General features: G+C 39.2%; 1 protein-coding gene across 3 annotated transcripts; it reads right to left on the bottom strand.

Moving 5' to 3' along the window:
• Nucleotides 1-5,275: 5,275 nt before the first annotated feature.
• Nucleotides 5,276-27,390, bottom strand: LOC308245754 (amine sulfotransferase-like). 3 transcript variants are annotated; one of them, XM_080663492.1, is made up of 7 exons: nucleotides 27,256-27,390; nucleotides 17,632-17,783; nucleotides 15,602-15,810; nucleotides 13,901-14,027; nucleotides 12,469-12,563; nucleotides 9,657-9,843; nucleotides 5,276-7,799 (listed from the first exon to the last, which is right to left on the bottom strand). In XM_080663492.1, exons 2-7 carry the CDS (start codon nucleotides 17,771-17,773, stop codon nucleotides 7,678-7,680), a joined length of 882 nt encoding a protein of 293 aa, XP_080519618.1. In that variant the 5' UTR covers nucleotides 17,774-17,783; nucleotides 27,256-27,390; the 3' UTR covers nucleotides 5,276-7,677. The 3 variants fall into 3 exon arrangements, with proteins under 3 accessions (XP_080519618.1, XP_080519617.1, XP_080519616.1); XM_080663491.1 differs by lacking the exon at nucleotides 27,256-27,390 and adding an exon at nucleotides 25,026-25,116; XM_080663490.1 differs by lacking the exon at nucleotides 27,256-27,390 and adding an exon at nucleotides 22,661-22,772.
• Between the last annotated feature and the right edge of the window lie 268 nt (nucleotides 27,391-27,658).

Raw genomic sequence — 27,658 nt, 5'->3', positions numbered from 1 at the left:
GGAGCAATTCCGATCAAGGGCAGTACCTCAGTTGCAAGCTTCTCCCTGGCCTGGGCCAGCAGTAAAACTCTCCCTAAAAATCAATAGAAAAATATCCTGAGGTGAGGATTAAAAAAATAATAATGTGAGTTAATAATTAAAATAAATAGCTTGAGGAAAGTAAACTAAAACTTATGGTTGTTGAACTTTTAAATTTTATGTCAATTGTAAACAGTGAAAAGGTAGAAAATTTATAAACTTAAGATACTTAAGCGTATAAATATGAGTCCTATTATTGACTGAACCACGGAGCTATGGTGGCTCAGACTTAAATATAAAACATTTTTTTTTAAGCCACAAACTTACTGGAGACACCAAAGACTGCATATATCTGGGAAAACAGACTCTTCCACAGAATTAATTCTAGGAACTCACTATAACAAACAATTAAACACAAAAAAGCAAAAAAGGAGAAACAGGGAAGTGTGACATGCCAAAAAATAGAGCAGTTAAACAGAAACTGTCTCTGGATAAACTCAGACACTGTTTCTTGGCATATGGTACATTTCGTTGAAACCTGAGTATTGGAACTTGTCTAGATTCTGATCTGCTAGAGGTAGCGTGTTTCTCCTTTTTCCACAGGTCTTTTAAGACCTGTTCAGGTTTTCTTTTTTCTTTTATTTTATTCTTTTGTCTTCCTTTTCTTAAGATTGGATTATCTTGATTAAGTTATCTTTACATTTCCTAATGATTTCTTCTGCCAGATCGAATTTGCTATGGAGACCTTCCAATGTATTTTTAATAGGTACTGGGTCAGTTTTTATTAACTGCTTTTCCCCCTGCATATGTCACACTTTGTTGTTTTATGATGAGAAGACTTGAGATATACTTTCTTAGCAAATTTCAAGTATATAATATAGTATTATCTATAGTAACCATGCTGTGTATTAAATCATCAGAACTTCTCATTGTATAACTGAAAGTCTGTACCCCTTGACCAACATCTCCCCATTTTCTCCACCTCCGAGCCCCTCAGAAACCACCATTTCATTCTTTATTTTAATGATTTTGAGTTTTACTGTTGGGGGGCTTGGGGTGAGACCTTCCACCCCCCCCTTTTTGAACCACCAATGTAGATTCTTTCAGAGTAGAATTTTTATCATGTAACAACATGAAATCTTGCACATCTTATCCTATTTACCAGACCTTTGTCAAAACAATTATGATTTGTCATTGACTTTAATCGACCAGTTAGCTAAAATACGACCTAATGGACTCTCTGATGGAACCAAGACCAAGTCTCTTGCTTCAAAACAGGAAAAAAAAAAAAATCTAAAGAAAGACAAGGTCAAAACACATGAGTTACACAACAGCAATGATCAAAGCAAATCCCCAAAAGAGAAGAAAAAAACAAAGAACAATGGTAACCAAAGTTTCATTTCAGACAGGCGAGGGCTCTCAGAGAGCCCTTAGAACAGACAGACCAAAGCTCTCAGACAGCAACTGATTGCCTCCCACAGAGGAACTGGGATTAAAGTCAGAGTCTTATCCCCTGCCAACACCTTACCTCAGATGACTCGTTGCTGAGTCCTAGATGGCTAAAAAGACCAGACAGCAGTGATAGAGGACCCCTCCTGTGCACCCCAGTTTGACTTACCCAGTCAGACTTGGAGTCCACAGACTCCACAGAGACCTGTTTCCTTCCACCAGCTAAGTGTTTCAGGCCCCTGATGCCTTGAGAGGGAGAGCAGGGAGAGTCGCGAGATAAAGAACTCCCAACAGCTGCTGGGAAATCCCTGTAGTCCCTGTCATGGGGTCAGCCTGCCACAAGCAGCTGGGACCCTCAGCCCAGGCCCTCGGGCCTCACCGGGGTCCTCATAGTCCCAGAAGAGTCGCCAGAAATTGTAACTGAAAATCCAGATTCTGCTGCCTGCCACAGCGAAAACCAAACTCTCCCTGAAGTCCTGGCATTTTTGGAAACATCTAGAAAATCTGGATCAACACCAAAACAACAACAACAAACCCCTCAACTAGCTGACACCAAGAGTAAACAAAGGCAGGCATTTTGTAGAGGGGAGGCAAAATTGGAAGCGGTGGCCAGGATGGGAGGTAAGTTTTTCTGTGTTTTGTTTGTTTTAGTTTTTTGCCCTCTTTGTCTCTGGAGCTGGGCTCAGCTGCAGAACAGTAGTGGCAGCTAAAAATGCAATAGATTCTTTAACCACTAGATGGCACTTGTGAGTATATTTTAAAGACAACTTACTGAATTTGGTTGATAGATGGCAATAGTGTCCTTTTCATGATTAAAAGAGGTATGGAAATTTAATACTATTTAGATACTGGAGGCCCAGTGCACAACATTCATGCACTGAGGGGGGCCCTCAGCCTGACCTGCACCCTCTTGAAGTCTGGGACCCCTCTGGGGATGTCTGACTGCCAGCTTAGGCCCGCTCCCCGCTAAGCCAGCAGGTGGACATCCCCCGGGGGTCCTTAGTGCTGCAATGGAAGAGGGAGAAGCTCCCACTGCCGCCGCTGCACTCGCCAGCTGTGAGCTCAGCTTCTGGATGAGTGGCACTCCCCCTGTGGGAGCACACTGACCACCAGGGGGCAGCTCCTGCGTTGAGCATCTGCCCCCTGGTGGTCAGTGCACATCATAACAACCGGTCATTCTACATATTGATTTGCATATTGACCTTTTAATATATAGGATTTGTTAGAAAAAGCAATCTGAGAAATACACCCTGTTTTTAGCAAAATGGACTAACTCCATATGAACAAAAAATTCTTATTAAAAGGGAAAAATGTATTTGTATCATATGATAATTCAGAATAAAATTCATATAAATCTCATTTCTCCCATTCACAACCACAACACAAGCTTTGGGCATGTGCTTAATTTTGCATCATAAAAAAATATGGAATGAGAAAAAGAAAAAAAAATCATACTTGCTTCAACACTATCTTTTTTATATAACTATCACTTAATATTCTTGAAGTGCAACTGCAGGACCCACATGATTTCCATATTCTCAGGTATCTTTCATAGAGCATTCTCTATGCTTATCTATTAACTAAAGGATTTGTTCCCTAGAAGTCACCTCCTAGCACTGATTCAAACTCAAGCCAAGGTTTTAATTATACTGTCTTAATTCTCCTACTATCCAGTACTTATTGCTCAGCAGTTTGTGGGGAGGAAGATTATTTTCTATTATCTACAACCAATCTCATCTTATTCTCAAATCCTCCTTCTCACTATAAAAATAATTTAAGCCTATGGATTAAAGATCACATGTCTCTTTTGGTGTTAAACAGTGACAAGTAAATTTAATGATGATTGAAACTTCCTATCAGGGCTATTTCTCCCCTCTCTGAAGCAAAATAATCTCTATTTTGTAAAATTACTGTTTAAAATTCTCTGCTATTTGTAGATGATCCCTTGTTCTATGTGTCAACTCTGTTATTTTTAGACAGTCCCTTATACTGTAAATTCAAGTTGCTTTTTAGCTTGATTGAATAATAGGGAAGATAAACTTAGCTGTCTGACCTTGCAGGCTAGCCATCTCATATAAGGGGCTGATAATACTCCCATACTCTCATGCCAGGTGTTTATTAGTTATCTGAAATGTACTATGTTCAAGGTTACAAGCTGCCTGCAAAAATAACTTACACAGAGCTCTTTGTAAAGTCTACAGAAGGTCCGGAAAAACCCTTATTTGGGAGACAAAGGGCTGGAACGATATAAAGAAGGAACACTTCCTCCATATTTTGCTCAGAATTTGAGAAGCAATATTCCTCTGAGCCCACTGGCATAATAAAGACTCCTAATTAATTTGGCTTGTTAAGGCGTCTTATATTTAGCTCGCTGATTTACATTATAACACTCAACAGATCTTCTCATTTCTCCTTCCCAAAGGGGCCCTTGACAGGGAAGCTTAGTGTCCACATGTTGGTGAGGGGAGGCTCTTCTCGTCTGGCCAATGTTCTGTTTCCTTGAGCTTTGCAGACCTCCACCAAGACGCCTCTCATTCCCCCTGGACTCCAGCACAGGTGTCTGTTGCATGAAACTGGCAACTACTGCTGGTGATATGGGTCTTGCTTTCCCAAGTGTCTCAAGTTCTTCCTATTCAGGAGCCTCTTTATCCCAACCAGAGGTCTCTTCTCAGATTCTCTTAGCACTTCACCTGTTACAGGAGCTTAATCGAATTTCTTTATATTCTAGAAAAAGTTCTAAACCTTATCATACCCACCACACCTCTGTCTTTCCACACACTTTTCTAACGTAGTTATATGGGGTTTTGACAGCCATGAATATCCAGAGGAATATTAGAAATGCATGCAGGATTCACAAGTTTTTCATGAAGTGTCCTCACCCGAGAAAATGCCTAGTGTCTCCGGCTTCTGCCCACCCTGATATGTTGTGACAAGCAAAAATGCTCCTACACATTTCCAATCCCACCCAGAACCGCTTCCCTAGCAACACTTGGAGTCTATGAGTAGCCAAGGGCATGAGTCAAGAGTATCCCACCAAATTCTGCTCTCAGCCGGTTCTGCACCATTGCTGTTCTGCCACTGGGTCATCATGCTGCTTTCATTTAAATCATTTTGTGAGATATTTTAAGTTAGGTCCTCTCAGGAAACAGACTGAGATTTGTATGCAGACACGCAAAGCGCTCTCAGGAACAATACCTGAGACAGAGTAAAGGAAGCATGAATGGGCAGAGGAAAAACTTGGACTGCAAAGCAGTTAGCAAACAAACAAACAAACAACACACACACAGCTAAGGAGCTAAGATGCCCATCAGAATTGTTCTAATGAAGCAGTTTTGCTGCTACCGATGCAAGTGCTGGGCAGCATTTGTGCAACTGTAGTTGAAGGAAGCTGCTACCTGCATTGCTAAGAAATCTTTTGTTTTTTCCCAAATAGGACTTTATGAAATAATGGCAGAAGATAGAGTATTTGTCTTAGTCTATTCAGGCTGCAATAACAAAATGCCCTGGATTGGGAAGCTTATAAACAACAGACATCTATTTCTCACAGTTCCGAAGGCTGGGAGATCCAAGGTTATGATACCAGCTGATTCATGTCTGATGAGAACTGCTTCCTTGGCTGTCTCCTCACTGTAACCTCACATGGCAGAAGGGGCGAGTGAGCTTGCCAGGGCCTCTTTGATAAGGGCACTGACCTCCATAGCGTATTATTTCTTCCACATGATTTGGGCAGAGCAAGTGGAATATGGTGAAATAGGAAAGATGTTCGAGTTTTGTAGACAAAGCCCTGGGAAGAACGTTGCTGGTAACTGACCAATTTTGAACATGTTTATTAATTTTCCTTTTAAAATGGATTTTGCATATTAAACCCCCACCTTACAGAGGAAATTGAGGACCGGAGAATAAGTGAATGTTTTTCAAGCTCCCACAGTTAGTAGAAGAGCTATTATCCCAATTCTCACCCTTTTTGACCAAAAACAGCTACATTTTCATACTAAGTAATATTTCAAATTTCAGTAGTGAACTAAAATATTAAGTATTAAATCTTCACTGTTCCCCCTTTTGCTTAAGCTCCCTGGGGCAGGATCAACGTATGCCTGTTCATCATCAATTGAGCACCGATATCAGAAACAGAAACCTCAACCTCCCCATATAAAAATACATGTGCACAGAGGCAGTTCCTATCTCACATAGAATCCCATAAGATTAGTTATAGCTAGGAAAGAGATATCAAATGCCTACCTTTGAGAATGTGCCTAAAACGCTCCTTCAATGTCATTTTCAAGGGCCTTAGAATCAATATTTACCTTTAAAAACAAACATATTTTAAGCAACAGATCCTAATGTCTTAGGAGTCTTTAGATAGAGATGGGTCTGGTATTTTAAAAACAAAATTTAGATGTCAGAAGATACATCCAAATATAAGGAAGTTCTTTTAAAAAGCTATCTTAAAAGTATAGGTGCAAAATGTTCAGATCCATATTTTCAAAATAGTCTAAGTTCTATAAGAATCAATGTTAAAGATACCATCAAATTTGAAGGATAATTTAATGATTATATCCTACTTAGATATAGGGGCCACATGCTAACCTGACAGGCTCAGGGAAGGCCTGCATGGCTGTCCTGCAAACTCAGAGACCTAAAGTAACCACAAAGGATGGTCTGAAATTAAACTTTGATTAAATGCAGTTGTGGTGGGTAGTTACATCCTAGGCCGTATCTTCACTAACAAGGTCAACCTTTACCTGAACTGAGCCTATCTGTCTTTTTGCATCTATAATAGCATATCCTTGAAATGTCTGGGTAACTTGTAACTTCCTTTTTTCCAGACCCCTTGGGGCACAACTAATGTGCCTGGGCACCAGGACAGATACCACAGATTCCTTCATTGTTATCATGTCCATTGTTCCTGCACCCACCTAAGTATGTGACTAGCATTTTACTTTTTATCCAATCCCAGAGGTTTCCCTGCTTTGCTTTCTTCCATCTCTCTAGTCTATCAGCAATGGATTTCATGTAACCCACCTGTCCCTCCTTTGATTGCAATGTATAAAAATAGAGATGACCCCACCCCCCCATTATCTGGAGCATTATCTCACTTAGTTGAGGTTTTGCTTCCCGGCACTTGTTGACAGTTTGGCTCAAGTAAACTCACAAAAAATTATTTACAGGTTTGAATGTTTTTTTACGTTAACACGTCTTAGTAGAGTACAATTCATCTTAAAATTTATCACCTACTATAGTCATTATGCCATTTAATTCAATTTAACCTAATTTAGATGTGTATTTTAAATTCAACCAGCGAGTTCTATGTTTTAAATGTATTCTTTTGTATTTGGTATTACCTTGCTATCCAAACTAGAATATAAACTTCTCTGCGGAGTAACTGTATTTCTTCAAAACTTTCTTAACTACAGAGCCTAGCAGTGAACCCCTTGCTTTTAGTAAACCCAGTGTTTGTTTGTTAAATTTACTACACAATGTAAATATAGAACAAGACAATTCTCCCCACAAGTATTTAAATTTAAATCATAATATTACTATTATTAACACAGTATTTTATAATATGCAGTCTCTTCTCCCTAACATCTCTAAACATCATCCCGATACACCAAGGCTGTGGGTTAGATCCCCATCACGGCACATACAAGAATCAACAAATGAATGCATAAAAAAAGTGGAACAATAAATCCATGTTTCTCTCTCTCTCTCTCTCTCTCTCTCTCTCTCTCACTGTCTCTCTCTCAAAATCAATATATAAAAAGAAATTTTAGTGATCTGGTAAAGTATTAAATAGATCCATGTGCTTTAATAAGAGTTCTCTATTTCAACATTCATAATAATTTAAATCAAAGAATTAATATTTAATTACAATAGTAAAATACATTTTAATGTTCCATTAATACTAAATTTAATTGTGGGTAAAGAAAAAATACACAGTACAGAAAACTCAGAACATTTATAATTCCTATTACATGCTTCCTGTTTTTCAATTTATAATACAGGATATCAATGCAGACTATCTCCTAATCATTTTAATTTTTGTAATTTCAAAGTGTTTATCAAACTCTTGGCAACTAACCTAAGCACAGTTTACTCATTTTTTATTAGTAAAGTTTTATAATTAACATTGCATAAGAAGCACAAATTAATGTGTATATTAAAATAGCCTCTCTGGTTAGTAGATTTTTTTAGGATTCTTTTACACTGATTTTACTCCTCATTTAAATCCCAGATGAATTTCAAAGGCAAATCTTTCATATTCCTTTGGAATATTCTGTCAAATCTTTCGTTTTGCTCCACTGTCAAGTGATGTTTCCAGTCTCCAACGGTACCTAGAAATAAGCACACGGTCGGCACCTGGGTGAGTAAGTGGCACTATCAGGGCAAGAGTTTCCTCCCACCCACTTTAACCTCCTCTTCAAGCCACGCTAAATACCTCTTAGTTCTCCGTGGGTTTGATACTTCATGTTTCCTTATACGGAAATGAACTAAGAAACAAACTTAAAAACACTTACAAAGTTCACTATCCTCAGCTATTATGCTTTCACCAACCACTACCATTAAATTACAGCCTTTATTGAGCTGGTATAACAAGAGTAAAATAGATGACTAGCTTAGAATTTTTTCATGTATTTTACTGAATACCAGGCACCAAAGAAATACAAGTACCATATCATTTCACTCATCTGTGGAATTTAATGAACAAACTGAACTAACAAGAAGAATAGATTCATAGATAGAGAGCAGACAGACAACTCTGGTATGGGGTAACTATTGGGAGTGTGGGGTGGAGAGATTGAGAAAAAAAGAGAAAGAACTCATGGATATGGAGGACAGTGTGGTGATTGTGCGAGGGAGAGAGGTGGGTAGAGGTGGAAGATGGGATGGGGGATAAATGGGGATGGGGAAAGAATAAAATAAAGAGAAAATATATATCTAAAAATAAAATAAATAAATGCTTGGCACCACACTTGGCAAACTATATCTATCATGTAATGTAATTCTTAACACAACTCCACAATATCAGCATTTCTTCATTTTTAAAATTGAAAACACTGAAGGGATTAAGAAGTACAAACTGGTAATTACAAACTAGTCATGGGATGTAAAATACAGCATAGGGAATATGGTCAATAATATTGTAATAACTATGTATGGTGCCAGGTGGATACTCTAATGATTGGGGGAATCACTTCATAAATTATATAAATATCTAACCGCTATGCTGTGAACCTGAAACTAATATAAAATAATCTTGAACCTCAACTATAATTTGAAAAGTAAAAATAAGTAAATAAAAAGCTAAAGATAAAATAAATAAAATTGAAAAGAAAGCCCGGCCAGCATGGCTCAGTGGTTGAGCATCGACCTATGAACCAGGAGGTCACAGTTTGATTCCTGGTCAGGTCACATGCCCAGGTTGTGGGCTCAATCCCCATTGGGGGGCGTGCAGGAGGCAACCAACCAATGATTCTCACTCATCATTGATGTTTCTATCTCTCCCTCCTTTCTCCCTTCCTCTCTGAAATCAATAAAAACATACTTTAAAATTTAAAAAGAAATGAAACCCAAAGATTTTCAAGTAATGAAATCAAGGTCACAGAGGGTGTTAAGAGCTGTCATTGCTTCAGTTTTACTTGATGGAAATTAGAAACTGTCATTAAGCCAATTTTCAAATGAAGATTATTGGGCATCTTCAACTATCAAATTTTCTTATTTAAACATTATCATTGGCATTTGGAACAGTTAGCAAGCTATTTATGGGCATGAGAATTACTTTGTATTTGATCTAGTTAAGCAATGAGACTTAAAAGCTGATAGTAAATGGGACAAAAAGGAAACACTTTTAAAAAATTAGCAATATCAAGAGCAATTTCAAGAAAAGTTTCCTGATTAATTTTTATTTATTTATTTTTAATATATATTTTTTATTGATATTTCACAGAGAGGAAGGGAGAGGGATAGAGAGCTAGAAACATCGATGAGAGAGAAACATCGATTAGCTGCCTCCTGCACACCCCCTACTGGGCATGTGCCCACAACCAAGGTACATGCCTTTGATTCTCTCCAGGCTCCAAATGACAGGACTTAGAAAGACACAGTAAATACAGTGTACACTTAATTAGTGTAGCGACCAAGCAATCACGGAACTCTCAGCATTTTTGCTTCTAAAACCCCCTGAGCATCACCTTTGCGCAGAAAATGTCCCTCATCTGTTCTTTTCCCAATTTCATGTTTTAGAATGTCATCATAATTTGCTTTTGGATCAGACTTCATGTTCTGAAATGTAGACTGTTTCACAATAGCTTCCACAGCCTCTTCACTCAGTTCTTTCTCAAGAAAACGGCTGATTTTAAGCACAGAACTTCTGAGATCCTGAAAGAATTGTGGGTGTGAGAAACTATTCAGCTTACAAAGAATGCAGGAGTTACATCCCAACATCTTGATCACATTTTGGAAAACTGAAGGTGATTGGACTTACTCTAAGTCTAAAGTTTGACGAAGATATATTACTTTCCTATTCCTTCTATGAAAATGAGTGTTCTGGTTGCCAGCTTTGTTAGAGCTTTCTACTGTTTGATTTTATAAGGACAACTCACCTTCACTCACCCATTCATTCATTCAACTAGCACTTTTAGGAATCTTCTGTTTCAGAAACTGTGATAAGTGCAGAGAAGTTTAAGGGAACAATAATGTGCTATCTGTGCTCCTTAAGAGTTTACAATTTCATGAGGGAAAGAGGAAAGCAAGTAATTAAATACAATGGCTACAAAAAAGGAAAGTTCAAGTTTGGTGGCTTCACTGGTTATTTCTACCAAACACAAATTAAAGAAGAATTAACAGCAATTCTCAAACTCTTCAAAAAAATTAAATCAAAGAGGAGGAAGTACTCTCAAACTCATTCTATAGGGCCAGCATTACCCTGATACCAAATCCCAATGAGAACACTACAGGAAAAGAAAACTAAAAATCAATATCACTTATGAAAGATAACATACAAAAATCCTCAACAAAGTACTAGCAAAACAAATTCAGTAATGTATTAAAAGGACTATACACTATGAACAAGAGGGATTTACTCCTGGAATGCAAAGATGAACAGCCCTAGTTGGTTTGGCTCAGTGGATAGAGCCTTAGCCTACAGACTTTGATTCCAGTCAAGGGCATGTACGACGATTACAGGCTCCTCACCAACCCGGACCCTGGTCAGAGCCCGTACAGTATGTAACCAATCAATGTGTTTCTCTCACATCAATATTTCTCTCTGTCTTTCCCTTTCTCTGTCTTTCACTCTCCCTAAAAGCCAATGGAAAAATATCTTCAGGTGAGGATTAACAACTACAACAACAACAAAAGATCAGGAGCAAGGCAAGGATGCCAGTTCGCACCATTTATATTCAGCCTAATACTGGAAGTCCTAGCCAGAGTAAATAGACAAGAAAAAGGCATCCAAATTTAAAGAAAGACGTAAAATTATGTGTTCACATATGACATGATTATATACATAGAAAACACTAAAGATCTACAAAAAAAAAAAAAAAAAAATCCCTGTTAGAACTATTAAAAAACTCAGCAAAGTTGTAGGATACAAAACCAACATCCCCAAATCATTTGCATTTATTTACACTAACAATGAACAGTGGTTTAGCAAACTGGTCTCTAACTAGTTTGCCTGTTTTTACCATTATCACTTTTAAACCCATTAGAAGGAATTAGATTCTAAAGATACTAATCCTATCATTGCTATTCTTCTTATCACTGTTAAAGGGCTCATTATTGCTTTTAAGATGAAGAAATTACTATCACTAACAAAGTCTACAGACCTTCATGGTCTGGCTCCTGTACACCTCTCTATCTTAATCTTCCATTACCTCCACCTTGCTCTTTAACTTCTTCTTCCAAGATATCATGCACCTGAATTTGTCAGGTAATTTGCACATTCTCTTTTCTTGGCTTAGACTTCTTTTACTTCTCTGCCAACTCATATCTATTACCTTGAAGTTGTCATGTTACTTTTCCAGAAATAATTGCCTATTACCTACACCAGATCAGTATATTTCATGTACTATCTTATCATATCTGCACTTTTCCTTGATAACAGTTATCACAGGTTTGAAGTATATATACCTACTTAGTGAATACTTGTCTTCCCTGTTGGACTATAAGTTCTATAAATAAAGGGTTCAATTGTCTTTGTCTGATGATTTAGGGTCTGTCACATAATAGGCATTTTATAATTTTGAATTATTGAGCAAATAAGATATGTAGCAGTGAGTCAACATATAATCAGAGATCACAAAATAGTGAACTTCAAATGTGTTTGGTTTGGTTTACACAATGTATTAAGACAGTTTTCATTGGAGGCCAACATGTAAATATTATGTGATTTCCATGAAAGCTACATTTCAAGATTCTCTTTAATAAAAACAACAACAACAAAACACAAAGAACTTGCATCACTGGGCACACAATTACCTCTGACTAATTGGCCAAATCTTAGTGGTTCTCGCCCCAGGGTTGTTTTTGTTTGTTTGTTTTGTTTGTTTAATATTTTTATTGATTTTTAGAGAGAGAGGAATAGAGAGGGAGAGAAACATTGTGCCTCTTACCAGGGATCAAGCCTGCAACCCAGGCCCTGCCTGGGAATCGAACCAGTAACCCTTCAGTGCATCGGATGACACCTAACAACGAGTCACACCGGCCAGGGCTGGCCCCAGTATTTCCAAGTGCCTTTGCTCTTTTTTCAATCACTAGTCAGGTGAGTTTGCCCTCATTGACACAGATGGGTGCATGAAAAGGAACCACAAGAGATGACAGTGTACAGTGAGAAGAGAGCCCCGAGGAAGCCAATAATGAAGGGATGGGCAGGAAAGTAGAAATCCCTGAAAAAGCATTCGAAGTAGTTAGGTACCAAGAAAACTAGGAAAATGTGGTTCATTAAAACCAAAATAAAAAAGGGTTTCAAAGAAATAATTTTTAGAAATAACCTTCGCCTCTTACCTTTTTCATTTCCTCATACATCATAAACAGAATACTGAAGTCATGTCTGTGCTCATACCAGCCTCTGATGTGATCAAACCAACGGCTTCCTACCACTGGGGGGAAATTAGTAAGTGACAAGGTAAAGATGTTGCACTTACCAAACAGCAAACTAGAGTCTTTCTTTTCTGTCCTGGAATCCTCCAAAAGGAAAGGAAAGCCCCCACCACTAGACATCTATGTTACCTGGTAAAAATGGTGCTTTGGGAAACAATTACATGATTTTAATGGAAACCAGCCTTTCCTATGTCTGTAGGAAAAGCAGCAGTGAAGAAATAAGAAGCCCAAACAACTAATTGTGCAGATTTAAGGTGAGCTCCTTACTTTCTTACTTCTTCCACCTGAAAAACGTTCTTTATTTCTCCTTTTATTATCCTATCTAATAAAGAAGGAATATGCTAATTGACCATCACTCTGTCACAAAGATGGCTGCACCCACAGCTGAAGCCAAGTTCCCATAAGGAGCTTTAATGAGCAATCAGCAGGGACCTGAGGCTACACCCTCCCTCACCCCCGTAGGGCTTGACAGGGGACCTCAGGCTGTGCCCCCCGCCCTGGCTTCAGGCTGGGGGACCTCAGGCCGTGCCTCCCGCCTTGGCACCAGGCCGGGGGACCTCAGGCCATGCCCCCCACCCAGCGGGGCTTGACAGGGGATCTCAGGCTGTGTCCCCCAGCTGGCGGGGCTTGATGGGGGACCTCAAGGCATGCCCCTGTCCTGGCACCAGGCCAGGGGACCTGAGGCTATGCCCCCTGCCCGACAGGGCATGACAAGGGTGGGACTGGGTGGGTCTGGATCTAGCCCAACGTGGGGGGGAGCAGCCAGGTCTGGGTCTCACTCGATTTTGAGGCGCATGTGGGTAGGCGGGGACTACCCCTTTTGATGTTCACGAATTTCATGCACTGGGCCACTAGTGTATTTTAAGATCTCTGGATAGCAACTTCAGATATCTATAAGACAGAGCCTGAATCTAATCTTCTAAATAAGTGAGAGCCCCAATTCCACATTCCACAAGCCTCTGACATCAATCTGTCCTCCTCAGTGTTGAAATGAATATTCCACCGCGGCCATATATGGCCTCCCACAGGTCGGTGACAGAACACAAACCCTGCACCCACTTTGAACTGGTACACCCATGTGGTTCTTTAATGATCTGGTCAGACTATTTCTTAAACAATATGCCTTTGGGACCATGACAACCCCCAAGTGGTCCTGGTGAGAACAGAACAGCCATTGGGTGGCAAATTAAGTGAACAGAGTAGTAACCACTTGTGTGCATCCAGCTTCTATCATTACTCTTCTTTATTTCCTTAAAATATGTGCCCCAAGTTTGAGAATTTGGCTAGATGGCACCACGGCCTCATAAACAAGTTGAATGCATAAATTCATAGTTACCATTTCCATCTAGAAACCTTTTCATGAAATATTCCATATCATTCCCAGCTTCAAGCACAACCACCACATTTGAAAAATGAAAGTATGAAGTCATAACATCCTTGGGGTTTCTGTAGACGTAAACAATCTGCAGGGGGTATAGTAAAACAATTTTAACAGTTCTTGGTTGTTCTTACCGGTTGTTGTTGTTTTTGTTGTTGTTTTTTCACACCAACATATGTCATTATATGAATGCGTAATAATTTGTTTCATCCAGCCTACTACTCATGGCAATTTAGGTTATACCCATAATTTTTGATTTTTCTTTTTTTGCTATTACAAAGACTGTTGAATTAATCAACTTTATTCATATGACATTTCACATGTGCAAGCATATAGGAATAATTTCTAAAAGTAAAATTATTTATTTGTAAGGTTGGGTAATACTACAAATTACCCTGCATAGAAACTGTTTCAATGTACCCTCTGTAAGCTTTAAGTGACATTTGATTAAAAAAAAAACCCGGATAGCACTGGAGAGCATTTCAAAAAGGAAAAACTACTTAACAGGTGATGTTGAAACAGATAATTGTCCATATACTATAAAACTGGAATTCTACTTCATACCTCACACCAGACCAAAAAAAAAAATCATTTACAAATGGATTAAGGATTTAAATATGAAAGCAACATTTGATATCTTAAAAATAAAGAATATATTTCTGGTCTCAGAGAAAAAAAGATTTCCTAAACAGAAAAAAATTTATTTTGGTTAAAATAAAAATTGATCAATTAAATTGTACTAAGTTTTAAAGAATGCTGTTAATCAAAATATATAGCATGAAGTTACAAATAGCAACAAAGTATGAGAAAAGCAACACATATAACCAATAATTTATTAGTATCCAGAATATATATAAAACAAATCATTAAGAAAAGACAATGAAATTTAAAAATTGGACAAAAATTATAATAATTTCACAGAATAAGAAATAATTATGGCCAATAAACATATCAAAAAGTGCTTAATCTCATTACTGATTAGGAAAATGCAAACTCAGATTAGTTTGAGATATCATTTTATAATTTACATATAAACTAAAAAGTTTGGCCCTAGTCTGTTTGGCTCAGAGGACAGAGCGTGGGAATGCGGACCATAGGGACCCGGGTTCGATTCTGGTCAAGGGCAGGTACCTAGGTTGCAGGCTCCTTCCTCCTGGCCTGGACCGTGGTCGGGGCCCATGCAGGAGGCAACCAATCAATGGGTTTCTCTCACATCGCTATTTCTCTTTGTCTTCCCTCTCTCTTTCACTCTCCCTAAAAATCAATGGAAAAATATCCTCAGGTGAGGATTAAAAAAAAGAAAAAAGAATGTGTATTGCGATGTAATATATACAATTGCTGCAACTTACCTGTCCATCATTACACTAAACATTGTAGAGCCATACAATAAATTCTACTAAACCATTAGAAAGAATAGAATTTTATGTGCTGTCATCAAAGAAATGTTGCTGTATACTATATAATCACACTACAAGCAATGTGTGGGATGACCCAATTTATGTATATACTTATAATTCCATATATATTTTATGTGTCAAACAGTATCAAAGATTATAATTATCACATTTGAAAGACTGTGGATGAGTGGGGCTGTAAAAAATATTTGAAGACAGTATTTTTGTTTGTGCCAATGGTCCATAAGCTATTTATATGACTTACTTTAGCTTTTTTGTTCTTGAGACCTTTTGGTACTAAATAATATGGGAGGTGGGAACAGAAGAGCCGAGGAGATGGTCTGTTGAGAAAGTCTGTTTTGCGTAAATTGTATTCAAAGAAGGGGATTCTATCAAGCGTTGCCAAGTCTTCAGTTCTATTACGATGTCCCTCAAAATAAATCAAGCTTAATATCTGCTGAGTCCAGATGGTACCTGTAAAAATAAATAATTTCATTTTCAACCCTGAATTAATTTTTTATTAACAATGTCAATTACTATGCCATCTATCTCAAAACTATTTGGAGCTTTTTCTTTCTTTTTAACCACTCTAAAGATGCCAAGGAAAAGTGCCCAACATTTTTTTCTATGTATTTTACATTAAAATCAGTAAAGATAAAATTAGGTGTTCTAAGTTCCCTTTTTACTCAAAAAGAGTTGTGATAGTAGTGATTAGATCAATCCTTCAGCTCTGTTGTTCCCTGTAATTCGTGTACATTCTGTTCATGTGATTTTCTGCGGCTCTCTCTGTTTCTCCTTCCTTAGTCTTGCTTAAAGCTTTACCTTTTGGAAATTTAGACAGTTTAAGAGCTCAAGACCCCTTCCAACTTTTCTTTTTAACGTTGTATAGGCCTCCCAATACAGTGCTAAATGAAAGTACTGATAGGCATTCTTGTCTCATACTTGATTTTAAATATTTCACTATTGCATTTGATGTCTGTGTTAGTTTTTGGTAGATTCTATTCATCAGGTTAAAGAAGTTCACTTTCTCCCTAGTTTGCTAATAGTCTCCCTTAGGAATGTATGCTGAATTTATTAAATGCTTGTTCTGCACCTGTTGAGATGATAATTCAGGCTTTCTTCTATACTCTAGTAATGTGGGTGAACTGCATTAATATATTTTTAAACCAATCTTGAAATAAAGCCACCTTGGTCGCAGTGGTATTTTTTTTTTTTTACATTGCTAGATTTGTTTTGCTTATATTTATTTGGTTTAGGATTTTTGCACCTATGTTCATGAATATATAATCAATGTTCTAAAAGAATGTGAGGTGTCAATAATCTTGCAATCATTGCTACTCAATTGAGTAGATTTAGTAGACACAGTAGGTTTGATAAAATTTATGGTGAATCCTGGAGAGTCACTAATCTCCGCTGTAAGATGAGTAAGAACCCAGCAGGTTGGACTAAGGACTGGTGTGTGGGGTGCCAAACACCTAGGCTGGATTAAGGGTAAAGGAAAAATTCTATGGGCTGCTTAACCTAAAACTAAGCAAACTGAGGCACCACCAACATCTAAGGGAGGAAAATAAACAACACCTGATATCAAATGTGCCAACATATTTTGCGGAGTAGGAAAATCCAGGGAAAAGGCATTGCATTACTAATTTGGGGAAAGTAAACAGGGTCCTGAATTTCAAAGTCAATGGTAAAAGGGAGGGAATGGAGCATTTTCATGAAAATCAGGAATGATTTTTTTGTATTGACTTTGACTCCAATGTATTTTGGGGCAATATTAACCACTTTGTACAACATTGATTCAAGAACACCAATCACCCTGTGTTCTAAGAAGCATATGTAAAAAAATAAGCTTTTAAGGGGAATGTAAGATTTGAGGACAATTTACTTTAGTTCAAAATTATTTCATTATTATAATTACAAGCAATTAGTGTAATTGAAAAGCATATTAGAAATTAGTTCTGACTGAGAGATGCTGCTAACCAAAATCCTGCTGGATTTTTAAAATATATTTTCTTCCATTCTCAGAGAAAGCCAAAGGTCAGCATTGACCTAGTATCTCCTTTGGCTCAATATTTGGTTTCTTCATGGGTGCCTTAAAAAATGACAATATATGCATTTTAAATGACCTTATATATGAAAAATTTGAGATTTATTTAACTTTATTAAAAATCCTAAATGGTGCTCTAAATGTAGGCTGGGCAACTGTTAATGTCTGGAAAAGGGCTCATTTGTACACATGTATTACCAAACCAGAGTGAAAACTGGTAACAGGTAGTCCCCACTCCTCAGACTTACCAGATTTTGGATATGTAATGATGAAGACATCATCATCTCTAATTTCAAAATCATCTAGATTTTCTAGAAAGTCAGCATCAACTAAAGAAGATTCAAAATTATAGCCTTTAAAGTTCAGCAAATATGTGTCTTTGTTGTCCATACTTATTCACCTACAAGTAAAAACAAATAAAATTCTTTTCAATTTCTTAGTATTTAATAGTAATTACTAACACTTGCTGAGTGTTCAATACATGCCAAGCACCTTTTATTTATTTTTTTAAATGATTTCTATTATTTATTTATTTTTTTAAAAAATCTTTATTGTTCAGATTATTACAATTGTTCCTCTTTTTTCCCTTCATAGCTCCCCTCCACCCGTTTCCCACCCCACCCCATGCCCTATCCCCCCCATGTCCTCATCCATAGGTGTACGATTTTTGTCCAGTCTCTTCCCGCACCCCCCACAACCCTTTCCCCCTGAGAATGGTCAGTCCACTCCCTTGCTATTACCCTGATTCTATTATATTCACTAGATTATTCTGTTCATCAGATTTTTTATTCACTTAAATTTTAGATTCACTTGTTGATAGATATGTATTTGTTGTTCATAATTTGTATCTTTACCTTTTTCTTCTTCTTCCTCTTCTTACAGAATACCTCTCAGCATTTCATATAATACTGATTTGGTGGTGATGTACTTCTTTAGCTTTTTCGTATCTGTGAAGCTCTTTATCTGCCCTTCAATTCTGAATGATAGCTTTGCTGGGTAGAGTAATCTTGGTTGTAGGTTCCTGATATTCAAGACTTTGAATATTTCTTGCCACTCCCGTCTGGCCTGCATAGTTACTGTTGAGCAATCAGCTGACAGTCCCTATGGGTGCTCCCTTGTAGGTAACTAACTGTTTTTCTCTTGCTGCTTTTAAAATTCTCTCTTTGTCTTTTGCTCTTGGCATTTTAATTATGATGTGTCTTGGTGTGGTCCTCTTTGGATTCCTTTTGTTTGGGGTTCTGTGTGCTTCCTGAACTTGTAAGTCTATTTCTTTCACCGGGTGGGGTAAGTTTTCTGTCATTATTTCTTCAAATAGGTTTTCAGTATCTTGCTTTCTCTCTTCTTCTGTCACCCCCATAATTTGGATGTTGATACGCTTGAAGTTGTCCCAGAGGCTCCTTACACTATCTTCATATTTTTGGATTCTTTTTTCTTTTTGCTTTTCCGCTTGAGTGTTTTTTGCTTCTTTGTATTTCAGATCTTTGACTTGATTCCTACAATCCTCTAGTCTGTTGTTGGATCTCTGTATATTATTTTTTATTTCAGTCATTGTATGCTTAATTTCTAGTCCTTTTTCATATCCTCGAGGGTCTCACTAAATTTATTGCCCTTTTCTAGAAAATTCTTGAAAAACTTTATAACCGTGGTTTTGAATTCTATATCCAGTAGTTAGCTTTCCTCCATTTCGTTCATTTGTGACCTGTTTCTTTGTCTCCGCATTTTGGCTGCTTCCCAGAGTTGATAGAGTGGCTTTGTGTGCTAGGTGTCCTATAGGGCCCAGTGGCTCAGCCTCCCCAGTTACCTGAGGTGGACACTCTTGGTGCACCCCTTTGTGGGCTGTGTGCACAGTCTTGTTGTAGTTAAGTCTTGATTGTTGTTGGTATCACTGGGAGGAATTGACCTGCAGGCCAGTTGGCTGTGAGGATCAGCTGTGTCTACGCTGGGAGAACTTCTGTGCTGGAGACACCCTTATGAGGCAAGACTTGCTTCAGTGGGGCTTTGGTGCTCACTGAGTCTGCCCCCTGAGTGTGTCCCTTATGGACCTGAGGAGTTGTAATCTGGATGGTCCTACTCTGACCCCTGGGTACACTGGCTTAGTCTCTGCCTGAGGCCACCCAGCAGGAGCTATGGAGAGATCTGCAGATTCCTCTTCTTTGTTTGGGTTTTGGTGGTGCCCAGATGAGACCCAGCTGTGAAGCAATGCAAGCTGCTATGGGGCCTTGTCCCTTCTTCTGGATGTTCTGGGTCTCTCTGACTCAGCTGCAGTTTGATAGGTAAGTTTAGTTTTCAAAGGACCAGGTCATTCATATGCAAAAGCCTCTGTGCTCAGCTTGGATGGGGTGGAGTGAGGGTGGAGCAAACAGCAATGGCTTACTATCAGCCCTGCCCTAAGAGGCCCCTGGGTCTCAGTGTCCCTTGGTAATCGCTGCAAGCACCTCTGAGAGAAAGCCGCCCTGGAGTTCCAAGCTCTGCCAGACAGTCCAGTTTCTCCCCGAATGAGTATGGGTCCCCAGAGTCTCGCCCGGAACTGGAGTTCAGAGTAGTCAGGAGCTTGTGTCTCCCTCCAGCTTGAAAAAGCCAGTGCGTACTCAGTTGCCAGCCCTCTCCAGTCATGCACCTCCATACCTCTGCCTTTCTACCTCCTCTGAGTCTCAGTGTGCTTTTCTCTTTCCTTCTAGTTATAGAATTTCCACTCAGCCAGTCTTCCTGTGGTTCTGGATGATGTTCGTTTTGTCTTTCAGTTGTAGTTTTGAAGTTGTTGTGTGAGGCGGCAAGTTCAGTTGTTTACCTATGCCGCCATCTTGGTTTCTACCCAAGCACCTTTTAAATGTCATGTGTCTCAACCCATGCCATACTAAATAGCATCCTATATAATAAAACCCTAATATGCAAATCGACTGAACGGCAGAACGACTAGTCACTATGATGTGCACTGACCACCAGGGGGCATCTCCTCAATGAAGGAGCTTACCCCTGCGGGTCAGTACGTTCTCACAGGGGGAGCGCCGCTCAGCAAGAAGCTGGGCTCATGGGTGGCAAGCGCAGCAGTGGTGGCAGGGGCCTCTCCTGCCTCCACTGCAGGTGGGCGGTACGGAGTGCGGGGTCCCAGACTGTGAGAGCCCTCGACTGCGAGAGGGATGTCTGCCTGCCCGCTTAGGCCCGATCCCCCCCAGCAGGCAGACATCCCCTGAGGTGTCCCAGACTGCAAGAGGGTGCAGGCTGGGCTGAGGCCCCACCTCCTCCCAGTGCACGAATCCATGCACTGGGCCTCTAGTGCATATATAATAATTTACTCTTAATAGCAACCAAACATTCCTAGAGGTTTTATCACTATTTTAAAGAGGAGGAAACTAAGATACTAAAAGGATAAACAGCTTTTCCTAAAACCCCATGAGGGAGGTATTATCATGATTCCAAACATAGCACCAAGGAAAATAAGGTAAAGGAGGTGCAAGGTTGCCCAGGTGGCTGACCTGGCAGGATTTAATGCCAGACTATTGGGTCCCAGAGCCCATGCCTTCAATCACTTTACTAATACAGTTTCTTAGTATTTCATATTTTCATTATTATAGAAATAGGAAATTCTCCAATAAATGTACTTTATTTTTTTTTCCCTGGAACAGAAATAATCTGTTGTCCCTGAAAGAAGCTTCTGAGGCTTTGGGATTTGTCTGCCATTTCAAATAAATTGTGGAATTTGCTCTGTGTGAGTAACACCAACTGGTTTTACTCTGGAGATGTCACCCTCATATAGTTGTAAGATATTGTATGGTTTTTATTACATTTTCCAATTGAATTTTTATCAGAAATCCTAAATAAATCTAAATAGGAAAGTCTAACTATAAACAGGAAGCACACAGTCTAAAGACACATCTGTTCACAGATTGGACCAGCTAGGCATTTCTCTATTAGCTCCACCTGTTAAATCCATTATATATTGTTTTCAAAGAGGGAGAGGAAGTAAGAGAGATAGAAACATCAATGATGAGAGAGAATCATTGATCAGCTGCCTTCTGCTCGGCCCCTTCTGGGAATTGAGCCCATGACCCAGGCACGTTCGCTGACCAGGAATCAAACTGTGATCCCTGGTTTATAGGTTGACCCTCAACCACTGGGCAAGAAATCTATTCTTGAATGTTAAATAGATGAGTTCTAATAACACTAGGTGTAGAACCAACACATATGTTAGCTGTGCACTTTTTAAAAAATTCTGTGCACACCTAGAAAATGAATTTGTTAAAGTTGCAAATATGGCTTTGTCTAAATTGCATGTCAAAAAACAACATTGAATTCTTTTACAAACAATCTAAATCATCTGACCGATAGAGGAAAGTCAGAGGTTAGAATTTTGCCAGGTAAGGGTAGAAACATCACTTGCATTAGAATTACCTGGGTTTTGGTAAATGTTCATATTCTAGGCCCTGTAACAGACTGATAGGATTAGAATTTCTGGAAAGTGTGCCCTGGAAATTTGCATTTTAACAATCGTGCGGATCACACTTTAAAAAAAAAGTGGGGGTGGGGGGGACCAAAATACTGTTTCAATGAATGTTTATCTGAACCTCCAGAGACCACTTTGTGGGATGTTATTTGATCTCCAATTAAAAGATCCAGTTAAGGCCCTACTAAGTTGCTAGAGCTTTCCTGACTCAAGGTGAAGTCCAGGCACCCTCAGCTATTGAGAAGTGAGGATAGAGGAGACTGGCTGATAAATCACAAAAAAATGCTTTCAAGAGACAGATGGAGTGCTGTTATGACTGTGCTATTATGAAATTTTCCAGGAAAAACCTTGGATAACTCAACCTTTGGAGTGTGGTGAGGAAGAATTTATATTGTATAACATGGACACACATACCAAAAAGCACCAATTGCAGGAATTCTTCATTCGGAGAAAAGAGGAAAGAGTGTCAGGCAGCCCACAAAAACATTCTAAAATCACTCCTTTTAACTACTTATTATATTTAGTATGTCTTGCACAGTCTTAAGAGAGAACAAGCTGTTTTGTCACAGAAACAAGGAGGAAAGAGTAGAGTGTGGGATGCATTTTTATATAGGATATTGGGACAGGCGAGTCACATATTGTTTGTATCTCCTGAATGAATATAGGAGAAAGTACTTGTATAAAGAAAAATTGTCATGTGTTTTCCCTATTCTTGCCCTGAGTCCAAAAGAAAAGGAAGAAAAACAGAAAACTGAGGAGAAAGAAATAAGTACATGGTATGCTGAAGAGAGGGTAAGGCTTGAAAGAGGCTCTATGTCTACGTTTTCACTACTCACTGTTACACGTCAACTGATGAAGCAAAATCCACTTCTGATATAACTGCGTGGAGGACAGGGAATGATGTGTTGCTGAGAAATAAATACTCCCTACAAGTGAATTTTGGCCAATGAGTAGTCCTCTAGGGAGTAAACAGATAGCTCAGTTTGAGTAAATAAATTAGGTAATACTTTATTGATATTAGGAAATAGACATGTGATTAGTCCAGACAAATCAAGAGTCAAAACTGGTGGAGATAATAAAGAGAGCTGCATGTAACCAGTCGTCATATTTACTTAAATTGGAAACTATAAAACAACAACAGGTGTTTGAAAGCTATAGCAACATCTTCCTTGGGCATGAAGGATGGCTCCTAAAATCATTTAGACCTATCTCAGAAGGCTGGTGTTCCTTTTCTAGGGTTTTACTCCAAACATCCTCTGTAAAACTGGCTAAGGCTATGGGAGGTTCAAAGAACTTTATAAAATCACAGTGTATTTAAATTCATTTTCTAAAACGTCCAGGGTTGTCCTTCCTAAGTGATGGCCTTCCACTCCTGTTTTATATTGCATCTTTCAGTACGCATTACAGAAGATGCAGCCTATCTCTTTGCGTTCTACAATAATTGAACTATGTCTCACACCTGCCCTGACGTCTCCCTGGAATTTCTCCCATTTGTCAGTCATCTGTTCCCTCCATAAACTACTCTTTGATAATAATTCTCAGGTTTCCACTAGCAATAGAATTTGATTCTAGGGGAGGTCTTTCATGCTTTCAATGAACAAGTCTTCACTGGGAAAATATAAGGTTTAAGCTGAAGAGAATTTAAGCTTATAAAAGGTTCAGCCTTCTTTTGTTTCCCATAATGTTCATAAATTAAGACAATAATCACTTTTGTGAGAGTGGCATCGCCTAGAAAGTAGAAATCAAAGGGAGCAGACTACTTATGAAAATGAATAGCTCAGCCAAGAACCTCTGAATTTATAACCCAAATTATTATTGAACTAAATGGTTTAGGGGCCTTTTGAGATGTTTTTCCTGTTGTCCCTCAGTAGGCCAGTCCGCAATAACTCTAAGTAAAATCTTCAAGTTCTTAAAATGTATAAAAAGACAAGATGAATTGATTATGTGGGTTGAGGAAGAAGAATAAGTATTGTATCACAGTTATACAGGGCTTTTTCAAATCCCTTTTTCTATTTTGTCTTTAGTTAGTTTGGACAGACCATTATTGGAATAGGACACAACCTCCAAAATCTTAGAAAACAAGATTTCACCAAGCAGTGGAAAGTTCCATGGAAACAAAAAAGTTAGTAATATTTGTAATTGCTGCATGTACCATATCATTGTTTGGTATGGAAATGAGAAAGCTAAAACAATTCCTTTGATCACAGATGCAATACTATCTCTTACACTTAGAGCAAATTTCAAGTATACAATACAGTATTAGCTATAGTAACCATGCTGTGTATTAAATCATCAGAACTTCTCATTGTATAACTGAAAGTCTGTACCCCTTGACCAACATCTCCCCATTTTCTCCACCTCCCAGCCCCTCAGAAACCACCATTTCATTCTTTATTTTAATGATTTTGAGTTTTACTGTTGGGGGGTGGGGGTGAGACCTTCCACCCCTCCTCTTTGAACCATCAATCTGTATTCTTTCAGAGTAGAATTTTTATCATGTAACAACATGAAATCTTGCACATCTTATCCTATTTACCAGACCTTTGGCAAAACAATTCTGATTTGTCATTGACTTTAATCGACCAGTTAGCTAAAATACGACCTAATGGACTCTCTGATGGAACCAAGACCAAGTCTCCTGTTTAAAAACAGAAAAAAAAAAACAACTAAAGAAAGACAAGGTCAAAACACATGAGTTACACAACAGCAATGATCAAAGCAAATCCCCAAAAGAGAAGAAAAAAACAAAGAACAATGGTAACCAAAGTTTCATTTCAGACAGGTGAGGGCTCTCAGAGAGTCCTTAGAACAGACAGACCAAAGCTCTCAGACAGCAACTGACTGCCTCCCACAGAGGAACTGGGATTAAAGTCAGAGTCTTATCCCCTGCCAAAACGTTACCTCAGATGACTCGTTGCTGAGTCCTAGATGGCTAAAAAGTCCAGACAGCAGTGATAGAGGACCCCTCCTGTGCACCCCAGTTTGACTTACCCAGTCAGACTTGGAGTCCACAGACTCCACAGAGACCTGTTTCCTTCCACCAGCTAAGTGTTTCAGACCCCTGATGCCTTGAGAGGGAGAGCAGGGAGAGTCCTGAGATAAAGAACTCTCAACAGCTGCTGGGAAATCCCTGTAGTCCCTGTCATGGGGTCAGCCTGCCACAAGCAGCTGGGACCCTCAGCCCAGGCCCTCGGGCCTTACCGGGGTCCTCATTGTCCCAGAAGAGTCGCCAGAAATTGTAACTGAAAATCCAGATTCTGCTGCCTGCCACAGCGAAAACCAAACTCTGTCCCTGAAGTCCTGGCATTTTTGGAAACATCTAGAAAGTCTGGATCAACACCAAAACAACAACAACAAACCCCACAACTAGCTGACACCAAGAGTAAACAAAGGCAGGCGTTTTGTAGAGGGGAGGCAAAATTGGAAGCGGTGGCCAGGATGGGAGGTAAGTTTTTCTGTGTTTTGTTTGTATTAGTTTTTTGCCCTCTTTGTCTCTGGAGCTGGGCTCAGCTGCAGAACAGCAGTGGCAGCTATAAATGCAATAGATTCTTTAACCACTAGATGGCACTTGTGAGTATATTTTAAAGACAACTTACTGAATTTGGTTGATAGATGGCAGTGGTGTCCTTTTCATGATTAAAAGAGGTATGGAAATTTAATACTATTTAGATACTGGAGGCCCAGTGCACGACATTCATGCACTGAGGGGGGGCCCTCAGCATGCCCTGCACCCTCTTGAAGTCTGGGACCCCTCCGGCGATGTCTGACTGCCAGCTTAGGCCCGCTCCCCGCTAAGCCAGCAGGTGGACATCCCCCGGGGGTCCTTAGTGCTGCAGTGGAAGTGGGAGAAGCTCCCACTGCCACGGCTGTACTCGCCATCTGTGAGCTCGGCTTCTGGCTGAATTTTGATCCTCCTGTGGGAGCGCACTGACCACCAGAGTGCAGCTCCTGCATTGAGCATCTTCCCCCTGGTGGTCAGTGTGCATCATAGCACTGGGTAATTCTGCTGTTTAGTTGATTTGCATATTGGCCTTTTATTATATAGGATTCATTAGAAAAAGCAATCTGAGAAATACACCATCTTTAGCAAAACGGACTAACTCCATATAAACAAAAAATTCTTATTAACATGTTAAGCACCATGTCAGTCACCGGTGACTGAAATGAAAAGGAAGACAAAATAGGCTTGGTGCTTAACGTGTTAAATTGGAAAAATGTATTTGTATCATACGGTAATTCAGAATAAAATTCACAGAAATTTCATTTCTCCCATTCACAACCACAACACAAGCTTTGGGCATGTGCTTAATTTTGCATATAAAAATTATGGAATGAGAAAAAGAAAAAAAATCATACTTGCTTCAACACTATCTTTTTTATATAACTATCAGTTAATATTCTTAAAGTGTAACTGCAGGACCTAATGATTTCCATATTCTCAGGTATCTTTCATGAAGTATTCTCTATGCTTATTCATTACCTAAAGGATTTGTTCCCTAGAAGCCGCCTCCCAGCACTGATTCAAACTCAAGCCAAGGTTTTAATTATACTGTCTTAATTCTCCTACAATCCAGTAAAAGGATTATACTTATTGCTCCGCAGTTTGTGGGGAGAAAAGATTCTTTTATATTATCTATAACCAATCTCATCTTATTCTCAAATCCTCCTTCTCACTATAAAAATATTTTAAGCCTGTAGATTAAAGATCACATGTCTCTTTCAGTGTTAAAGTGATGAGTAAATTTAATGACAATTGAAACCTCCTGTCAGGACTGTTTCTCCCCTCTCAACAGATCTTCTCATTTCTCCTTCCCAAAGGGGCCCTTGACAGGGAAGCTTAGTGTCCACATGTTGGTGAGGGGAGGCTCTTCTCGTCTGGCCAATGTTCTGTTTCCTTGAGCTTTGCAGACCTCCACCAAGACGCCTCTCATTCCCCCTGGACTCCAGCACAGGTGTCTGTTGCATGAAACTGGCAACTACTGCTGGTGATATGGGTCTTGCTTTCCCAAGTGTCTCAAGTTCTTCCTATTCAGGAGCCTCTTTATCCCGACCAGAGGTCTCTTCTCAGATTCTTTTAGCACTTCACCTGTTTCAGGAGCTTAATCGAATTTCTTTATATTCTAGAAAAAGTTCTAAACCTTATTACACCCACCACACCTCTGTCTTTCCACACACTTTTCTAACGTAGTTATATGGGGTTTTGACAGCCATGAATATCCAGAGGAATATTAGAAATGCATGCAGGATTCACAAGTTTTTCATGAAGTGTCCTCACCCGAGAAAATGCCTAGTGTCTCCGGCTTCTGCCCACCCTGATATGTTGTGACAAGCAAAAATGCTCCTACACATTTCCAATCCCACCCAGAACCGCTTCCCTAGCAACACTTGGAGTCTATGAGTAGCCAAGGGCATGAGTCAAGAGATATCCCACCAAATTCTGCTCTCAGCCGGTTCTGCACCATTGCTGTTCTGCCACGGGGTCATCATGCTGCTTTCATTTAAATCATTTTGTGAGATATTTTAAGTTAGGTCCTCTCAGGAAACAGACTGAGATTTGTATGCAGACACGCAAAGCGCTCTCAGGAACAATACCTGAGACAGAGTAAAGGAAGCATGAATGGGCAGAGGAAAAACTTGGACTGCAAAGCAGTTAGCAAACAAACAAACAAACAAAACACACACACAGCTAAGGAGCTAAGATGCCCATCAGAATTGTTCTTTTTGAAGCAGTTTTGCTGCTACCGATGCAAATGCTGGGCAGCATTTGTGCAACTGTAGTTGAAGGAAGCTGCTACCTGCATTGCTAAGTAATCTCTTGTTTTTTCCCGAATTAG

Source organism: Plecotus auritus (assembly GCF_963455305.1).
Source record: "Plecotus auritus genome assembly, chromosome: 4".
In the NCBI taxonomy this organism is placed as follows: domain Eukaryota; kingdom Metazoa; phylum Chordata; class Mammalia; order Chiroptera; family Vespertilionidae; genus Plecotus; species Plecotus auritus.
This window is presented reverse-complemented; position numbering and strand designations above follow the sequence as displayed.

Coding starts and splice junctions, on each gene's coding strand:
- LOC308245754 (XM_080663492.1), bottom strand. CDS start 17,773: ATGGACAACAAAGACACATATTTGCTGAACTTTAAAGGCTATAATTTT. Junction 9,844..12,468: donor TGTATGAGGAAATGAAAAAG/GTAAGAGGCGAA, acceptor CAATTCTTTCAG/GATCTCAGAAGTTCTGTGCT. Junction 7,800..9,656: donor GGGACATTTTCTGCGCAAAG/GTGATGCTCAGG, acceptor GCTTATTTCTAG/GTACCGTTGGAGACTGGAAA.